Source organism: Carassius gibelio, chromosome B2 (assembly GCF_023724105.1).
Source record: "Carassius gibelio isolate Cgi1373 ecotype wild population from Czech Republic chromosome B2, carGib1.2-hapl.c, whole genome shotgun sequence".
Lineage (NCBI taxonomy): Eukaryota > Metazoa > Chordata > Actinopteri > Cypriniformes > Cyprinidae > Carassius > Carassius gibelio.
The window spans coordinates 23,194,874-23,204,263 of NC_068397.1; the positions used below are offsets into that span (position 1 = coordinate 23,194,874).

A 9,390-nucleotide genomic window follows, 5' to 3' on the forward strand; every position below is an offset into this window, starting at 1 on the left:
TTTCAAGGAACAAAAGTGTTTTTAGTATAATAACCATAATAACCCTGGCTCTTAAACATAAAATTAGCGATATTGCAATCCTAAAAGAGATGCTGACTAAATCATCTTCCTAAAACTCATATCTTGAGTGTAGTGCATTATACCGTATTTATGATTTATTGTATTTTGTTTGGATGAAACAAGAATAAACAATAGACATCTGTGGTTTCACACACACAGTGAGGTTGAGAATTATGAATCGGTTATTGTAAATATGTGAGATGGTAAGGTAACATTCACTGTCAATATAATGGTGCTCTAGGAACATCCTGAGACTTTGAGAGGAAAAGATAAACCAACAAAAACGATGACGAGAAAGGCTTTGATAACAGTAAGGCTCAACTGACCTCACAGCTCGTGTTATTCGTTCCCAGAAAGCATCTGAATAATCAGTTATGGAGGTACACATGAAGGATATCACTAATTCAAGTTCAACTTACTTGTGACAGCGCACAAAGGGTCTTATCAAATGATAGTGCACGTTAGTTTGACTGTTTAATCTTGAGCAGTAATGGCAGCACATGAAACCACACTTTGTTCCAGACAATTCAAAATAAGACAACACTTCATAAAAACCTGTTGTATCAAATCTGTGCTGGGACAGCGTTTAGTCCATAATAGAGGGGTTGACAAACCGCTGCCTATTTCCAGCGATCTCCATCTTTATAGGAAAGACAGTCTTGGAGATTCTGGACACGTGTAGGTCTGTCACAAAGGGCTGACTGATGGCTGACAGGCTGCGCTAGGAAAGGAGTCAATCTGTACTGTGTCCTGATGAATTGCACCCTGATTTGAGTAAGCCACACGGACCCGCATCTTAAGGCTGACCTGTAGGGGGAAGGGGAGGGGTGGGATAAAAGTATAATCAAGTTTGTGCATAAATAGTGCTGATAAGTTTAGTAAGAAAGACAGCTGCACACATCTAAAGCAGGATAGACTTGCCTTGTTAGGGTTGTTAAGTAAAACAGTCTGTGTGACCTGACCAAGGCCATGTGCTGGAATCACATTACCACTCGGAGCCTTCATTTGCAACTGAACACTCTAAAGAGGGATATAGGATTGATTTTAAGAGATGACAGCATCCAAATGCTTCTACATTACAGAATTTCTTTCTCAAGTTAAATGTGGGAGTAGATTTTTTAAAATGTATTTATTTTGTAAAAAATGTAATGAAATAGAAATAGTAATGCCTGCTTTACACAAACATTAAGGATTTTTACAGGGTGTTTGTATGTTAAAAGGCGTTTGAAAGCAAATGAAAAATACCTCTAGTGCAATAATCAATAATAATCAAATAAGACCAATAAATAATAAATAAATCATCTGAAGTCATAAAAATAGTGGGTTTTTAACAGATTCTTTAAAGTTATAATGCAATCAACTGAAGGTAACTGGACAATAACAGGTATTTCTTTTTAATAAATGCATAAATTATTAAATTAAAAGGTATTTAAAACATATTTATTGAGACATTTAATTTACATGTGGTGGAAAATCAAAAAGCAATTAATCTACACAGAACGGAACCAAAACTCTTTTAAGTAGTACAAGTGTAAACTATTTAAATCATTTGGATTCAGAGTGCAGCATGAAAAAAAAAAAAAAAAAGGGGTTCAGTAAGGAAATAGTTTTCTTAAACCGTGTGAATGCTGTTAGCTGTTAATATGGCTGCTGAATATCTGTTGCTTGAGTGTGAAAAACAGAGTAAGTTTAAAAATGAAGTGGGTACAGACCTTTGGTACCGCTGCTTGAAGAGTGAAGTTGGTGATGTCATTCTGAGTAGAGTTAGAGGCAGTAAGGGTGACCGTGACCTCGGTTTCTGTTTGTTTGTCACACTGGATCTTCAGGCTCAATCCGTTCTTCTCGTAGACAGACACACTAGGAACTACATGCACAGAAACACAGCAAGCTTTCTGCATTTCTGCTTAATATTTTTGTGGAAACCATGATACATTCTATTACAAATAAACAGCATTTATTTGAAATAGAAATGTTTTGCACCACTGTAAATGTCTTCTTTAGTGTCATTTGTATCAATTTAATGCATTCTTGATGTTTTTTTTGTCGTTGTTGTAATCTTTATGATTCCAAACGTATTTTTCTATACAAGCTTAACTTCTCACCTGGTGTCGGCTCCAGTCCTCCCAGCAGGTCGAGAAGATCTGCACTAGAGGTAGCTGTTGGAGTGCTTGTTGGGGCAGGGCTGGGCTGAAGAGGTGTGTCTGTCCCACCCAAGAGATCCAGAAGGTCACACACCTAACAGAAGTGTAAAAAAAAAGATTGAACTACTGTTTAGCAGTTTTAAGTCTAAATACAATATCCTGTAATAATTACCTGGCTTGCTGGTTCTATGAGCAAACCTGCTTCAACAGGTTTGGGTTTGGATGTGTCGGGCTCTTTAATCTCTCCTGGTGTGTCTCCATCAGTGTGGCCAGGTGAGTTCTTGTCCATCACAGGCATTCTCTCTAATACCGCAGCTCTGAGAGGAAGACCAGAGCAGCACCATTCACGCATGATGTTTTTGAATAAACAATAATCCACATTTAAATCACAGTGGTACCTCATGTGGTCATATTTCTTGAAGAGTGCATTATATTCAACCGCTCTCTGCTGAAGTTCCAGGTCAATGCAGCTGCCGTAAATACTGACAATACTTCTGATTCGGCTGATTGAGAGAAAAAACAAAGATGAAAGATTTAAGACCAAACAGACTACAGAATTCACACACAAATAAAGTACAAATAGCCATTTTCCCCTAGGGATGTACGTATTTGATAACGTAACAGTTTTCAGCCAATATTAACTTTTTTTTCTCGTTATTCACCAGGGCTGCACAATATTGAGAGATATTATTACAACTTAAAATAAACACTAATACATGAACACCATTAAATGTAATCTATATCAGATCTCAAAACGAGATGTTATAATGTTCTGATTCCTAAACTAGTTTTTAGCATTGTATTTATACAAAATACACTGAAATTTGTAAACAATTATTGTCCAGAGTGGTAATATCAGTGCATTCATAATTTTTAAATTCCCATTAAGTCTCATATTGAATTCATAGTGCATTCTTGCCAGGGTTTCACAAAAGCGTGTCTCACTCGACATTGTCTGTGATACGAGTGCTCAGCTTCATGGTAGCAGTGAGTGCGAAGCCTCTGGTTGCCGGCGATGTCATGTGAGACTGTAAAACGGTTTCCAAGGCATCCAGAACGTCATCCTCAGTAACCTAGCGACAGAAAAGGCCCACAACTCAATTTAGTTGCCCCTTACAAAACAAATACCGTGGTGGTACAGGACTGGCATCAGATATTAGTAATAAGTGGTGCTCCACGAATGCTTTCCATTTACTTTTCTATATAATCTTCATTTGCGTTTACCTGCACAGGCTCGATCTCCTCACACTCGCCCTTGAGCAGCAGGTCTCCATATTCTCCTATACACCAGCACGCAACTTGGACCAAGGGTTGCTATGAAAATAAAGTATCTATTACACACGAGCACTTACTAAGGGCACATATAAATCAAAATGCTTGAAAAAAAAAGACACTTTTCATATTCGTTCATTCAAAATAGTGAAATTCAGCATCCTTAAAATGCTGTATTCATGGCCCAGATATGCTCAATGGTCAAAACGGATGGCACATCCACGTTTGAAGATTAAAGATGCATCTTGTGTAACAGGCCACTTACAGATCTAATATAGTTTGAAAGGAAAGAAAGATTTCCTTACCTGTGCGATATCTTTTACGAGTGCTCTATAGAGTTTGTGGACAGTGTAACAGTGGAGCTCAGATGCAGTAGTGATGAGTTGGATTAGGTTGGGCACAGTCTCATCTCTTACATCGCCTCCCGCCTGAGAGAGGTGTACATCACTTCAGTTTAAGTGATTGATTCTCTCATGTTTTTTAAACTAATTTCTACAGAGCCCCGGACATGACTCCCTCCCATGACTTATTAATTCGCTCCCTTGTTTTAATTAAATCGTGGACACATTGTACTAATCTGTTCCCTCGTTTTGCTAAATCAAGTCTAAATTAGTTTCTCTTGAATTAGTAAAATGTGGCCACAATTTAATAAAACAAGGGAGCTAATTAAGTCATGGGAACAAATTTGTGGTAGCTTTTCCTAATTTGTGGCTATGAAAAATATATGTTTTTTATCTGCATGTCATGTGCGGGGCTACATGAAAGTGAGTTTCAGGAGATTTTACCAAACAATATTATATAGATGGCTTTAGAAGACATTAAATAATGCACACCAATCGTATCTACCACTTTTGTAATGCTTTTTTTGCATCTTGGCATTTAAAAGTTACCATTTACTTTCACTGCATGAAAATGCTAGTTGATATTGTGGCTAAGATGTCCAATCGTGTATCAGAAGAAATGAATGACTAAATGATGACAGTTATTATAACATTTTTGGATGAAGGAGTTGTGTAAATGGATTAGTTGTGTAGCAGTGCTATTTACCGTGGTGAGTACATGCAGGATGGTATCAATGTGCCAGCGCTTAGAAGGGGAATACCTGACCAAGACACAAAGACAACTGATATTCATTGCATGTGACTTGCCACATATACAAAAATAGACAAGTTAACACCGAACACATACACAAAAAAAATTACTAACTATTACCTGAGCATCTTTAGCTTAAACTGACACTGGTAGTTAATCAAATGATGGAAATGTGCATTAAACATAGGCATGTCAGAAACCAACTCACTGGACATTGTCCTATACGAGAGCAAATGTTTGAGAGGTGCTTGCTCAGACGTGAGTGTTTAATAGGACAGAAACGCTGAAAAATGAACAGGGCTGAGCCACAGACATATAATGAATAAAGGACTGATGATACCTTTCAGCAGCGTTGAAGATGCCGGAAGCGGTTTGAGATCGAAGCTCTGGGGGACAGACTGAAAGAAAAATGAGGAGCTCTTTCATCATCGAGCGAATGTTCACGGCAGACACAAGGGCAAGTGACAGTTCCAGTGCACGACTGCAAATGAAAAAGAGCAGAATGAATAGCTGTAATTACAGGACCATTTGTACGTCTTCACGTCTTAGAACTTACAGTACCGTTTCACCGAGGTGTCTTGATCTTTCAGACAGTCCACAATGGTGCCTCTGTGCCGCTGCACTGCGTTGTGGTCCGTCTGTACAATCTTCTGGAGAGATGTCATTGAAATGTAGCTGTGATGGATGAGAGGAGACCGAAAATGAGAGCGTGTTGTAGTGAGGGTTGTGAAAATGAATTTACAATTTATATTTCCTGATCTAAATTTACATTATACTTACATTATATCAGAAATATAAAAAACATGGATTCTTTTAACCAAAGCAACTGCAGGCCACATGTGTATGTTAACTCCTGACACCTACATTTGATTTTAATAATTAAATAAAAATTCTGAAATAGATCTGCACTAAAGGACACTTACTAAAATTGAAGACGCACCACTGTTGAAAATATTTGAGAGTTTTTAATGTTTCTGAAATAAATCACCTCACCATAATTCATGCATCCATTTGATCAAAAAATAAATAAAAACAGTCCCATTATGAAATATACTTACAATTTCAAATACTTGTTTTCTATTTTAAAAAGGCAGTTTATATTTCTGTTAATGCAAAGCTACATTTTCAGCAGATATTTCTCCAGTCTTCAGTATCACAAGACACATTATAGAAATAAATTAAAAATGTTAAAAACAGTTACGCTGGATAATCCTCATGTGCAAACTTAGAAACCTTTTTTTTTGGTGATCAATAGAAAGTAAAAAAAAATCTTGAATATAAATATAAAACTTGAAACTTTACCGTCTACAAAATTTTTACTGTATCTTTTGATCAATTTAATCCATCCTTGTTGAAAAGTAATTAAGTAATTTCTTTAAAAAATTAATAAAAAATATTGGCTAACCTTTTGCCTCTGTATAACATGTATAACACATTATGATAAACCAACTCAAATATGACAAGAAAGTACAATCGGTTCACAGCGGTAATAAACCAAATGTTGAATGGTGTTAAATTATAAAATAAAATTGTTAGATATACTTTCATTAAGATTAACATTTGAATTCTTTTACATTTTGAAGCATTCAAATAAAGAGGAAACTTACCGAATATTCCTATCATTATTAAGTAGAAATCTTCCCAGAATATTTACAGCTAGCACCTTAAAAGACAAAATAGATGCATTTAAAGACCAAAATAAACTACAGAGACGCCAGTCCATGCTGCCATTTAAATCGAACCCAGCTCAACATAAAATTGAATGGTAAATTGTATATGAAATTGTGACCAACCCTTAGCCCGCTCTCTGAGTTGATGTCCATGATAGTTAGGACTGTTTCATATAGCACAGCACTGCCTGCAGTCTTACTGCTGTCTGTATTTGTAGCCACCTGTGTATCAGAATCACCAAAATCAAGCATTCTAAACTCTGCTTTAAATATACATAACTACATTACACAGGGTGTGTTCGTTCTGCTGTACCTGTGCCAACAAGTCATTCATGGCATCACTAGCAGTGTCATTTTTGTGACCCAGGATTCTCAGCAATCTAAGAATGCGAACCTGAGGGATAGAAAGAGGCCAAAAAAATCATAAAATTCACAGAGTTTACTATAAAATGTAGAAATTATGTTGTAGCCTTATCAAGAGTGATCCTGAGTTTGACCTGTAGAAAAGGGTCGCTGATTCCAGCTACATTGTGCTCAGGAGAGTAACTGGATGTCACGAGACCTTTCATGATGTGAACCAGCTCAGGAACAGCCTAATAAATTGGGAAGAAAAAAAACAAAGTCTGTATATCCGAGTAGGTAAAGTAAAGGTTTTGAAGAAAATTCACTTGAATTACCTTGCGGAACTGATCAAGAGTGTCAGGGTTACGCTCGCACAATTCAGTGATAAGAACTACAGCCCCATGCAAAACCCCTGTGGAAACAGTCAGGCGTTTATTAAAAAAGAATATTCAATAAACCTTTCAAAACTACAAACTTTTTATGTTTATGCATAGGTTGCAAAAAGAAACACTAACCATGGTTCTTCTCAGAGAGCAGAGTCCTTGCTGAAGGAGTAAACAGCTCTGTGAGCTCTGGGACCTTTCTTATTATGTGAACGGCACACAGCGTGGCCTAAAGCAATAATTATTATCAACAGCACATGGATACATGACTTAGCAGGATTGTGCTGACCGGACATGACTTAAATTGTAAGTTTATTAACATAAAATGTCATGAACTGACCTTTTTTTTGATATAAGACTGAGAGGCCCTGAGGAGCCGTTCGATCTCTGTTGCCAGGTCTCGACACATCTCAGCTGAACCCATGCAGGCCAGAGTGCACAGAGCCAGAGACTGAACAAACTGACTGCTGTGGGAAAGATCACTACGGCAGGGATAAAACGGTCAGTCAGAATAATGATTCAAAACTTGAATTATATTAAATAAAAGCACATAAAAAAGAAGCAATGTTTTTAAAAACATTTTTTTATAAAACAATATGAATAAATCGTATGTAAAGATATTTACTTCTTGATTGAGTTGGTAATCAGTAAACTAGCATCCTGCTTCTCATCTAGAAGCATCATGGCTCCCAGGTAACCAACACGCTTCTCGCTGTACCTGGGGCTGGCAATCAGACGTACACACTCCATCTGTGGGAGACAATACTAAAGTTATCACCATATAAAGACATATAACAGGTGCAAAAATGAAGAAAAAACTGAATTTAAAGTACAGAGGGTGAAGGATGCACAGACAAGACATAAATGAGGTGGCGTGATCGAAAATCTAAAACCTCTTTATCCAGCAGTGCAATTACACACAAACGTGGACAGTCACCTGGCCGAAGTGTGCAGGGTAGCCCAGCATGTGCACGTAGAGGAGCTTTGCCAGGCTGTGTGAACGCTCCCCATTGTCACCCTGACGAAACTGTGCTCGGATATCCGCACACTCTCTTTGGATGATGCCCCTCTCTTCACCTTGTGTCCGGGCACTTCGGATGACCCGGATCATTTCCTGTAAGCGCACTGAGGGACTCATGACTGTATCTGTAATCAGAGAGATTGAGAAAGACATTACATAGAAACTGAAAGAGGAACCAGTTCTAACTAAGCACTGGCAATTTCTTGCTACCTAATGCGATTGCATATCTGTACATAAACTTGACTTCAATTATTTTTTTATATTAAATCGCAAATCTGAATCTGACCTGGTTTTACTTCAGACAAACAAAGAAGTATTTGTTACTAAAAATAGGTTACTGGGATTACTCCAGTCTTCAATGTCATATGATTCTTCAGAGATCATTCTAATATGCTGAATTCATGCTCAAGAAACATTTCTTATTATCAATGTTGAAAACCATAATACACTTTTTCTTTTATAAATACAAAGTATAAGAAAAGAACAGAAGAAAAGAAGAGATTTGACTTTTTATTTTATTTTGTAACATTATGTCTTTAATCCCACTTATGATAAATTAGACCAGTGGTTCCCAACCTGTCCTGGAGGACCCCCTGCCCTGCACATTTTGCATGTCTCCCTAATCAGACACACCCAATTTAGTTCTTGCAGTTTCTATTAACGAGCTGATGAGTGGAATCAGGTGTGTTAGATAAGGGAGACATACAAACGATTCAGGGCAGGGGGGCCTTCAGAACAGGTTTGAGAAGTACTGAATTAGACATATTGGTTAAAATATTTTTTTGTTATAATGTTTAAAGTACATATGGCACATCTTTTGGGGCATGGCAGCCTGTGGTCATAATATACTCACATTATAAACAAATCAGTGTTGTGTTCAAGAAATCAGTCATTTTTGTCTGCACTTTTACTTACAGTTCTAAGCGCCTTAGTAGTTTATAGATCATTTGGGCCTGTCACTTTACTTCCCCATGGCGCAGGTGAGGAACATACACCTGCTTTCACTTCAGATCTTCCCATGCTGACTATATTAATGCGCGCATGCGCACCGCGGCCTTCAGACTCTGACATTCGTTCCTATCAAAACGCATTCCACATCTCGTTATCCTTTTGACATCTAATACTGCCATCTTCATATATAATTTACAGCGCAGTCCATGTGTTCGTGTATATACACTTTCCTCGATCCACCATCTTCAAACACAAACGTTGTATGCGCAGCAAAATCACATGCAATATAATGTTGATAAAACGTAAACATACAAGTGATAAGGACAGGAAAACATGAAACATCTGAAAACTGCGATAAATTAGCGCTTCTCGTCGTTTGCAAAAGTTGTACCCATTTCTTGCTTTGTGGTACACTACATCTATTTGTGATTAAATTGAGTATTATGATAGTTTTTGAT

General features: G+C 37.3%; 1 protein-coding gene across 1 annotated transcript; it reads right to left on the reverse strand.

Annotated features, from left to right (window-relative positions):
• Nucleotides 1-521: 521 nt before the first annotated feature.
• On the reverse strand, nucleotides 522-8,609 carry LOC127950570 (AP-1 complex subunit gamma-1). The gene is made up of 22 exons (XM_052547706.1): nucleotides 8,558-8,609; nucleotides 7,898-8,106; nucleotides 7,586-7,710; nucleotides 7,301-7,442; nucleotides 7,093-7,189; nucleotides 6,913-6,989; nucleotides 6,733-6,828; nucleotides 6,549-6,629; nucleotides 6,359-6,457; nucleotides 6,173-6,228; nucleotides 5,127-5,240; nucleotides 4,906-5,046; nucleotides 4,521-4,575; nucleotides 3,779-3,901; nucleotides 3,426-3,515; nucleotides 3,147-3,274; nucleotides 2,600-2,704; nucleotides 2,374-2,518; nucleotides 2,163-2,295; nucleotides 1,773-1,924; nucleotides 982-1,080; nucleotides 522-867 (listed from the first exon to the last, which is right to left on the reverse strand). The coding sequence occupies exons 1-22, from the start codon at nucleotides 8,592-8,594 to the stop codon at nucleotides 748-750; spliced, it is 2,424 nt and encodes an 807-aa protein (XP_052403666.1). The 5' UTR covers nucleotides 8,595-8,609; the 3' UTR covers nucleotides 522-747.
• Between the last annotated feature and the right edge of the window lie 781 nt (nucleotides 8,610-9,390).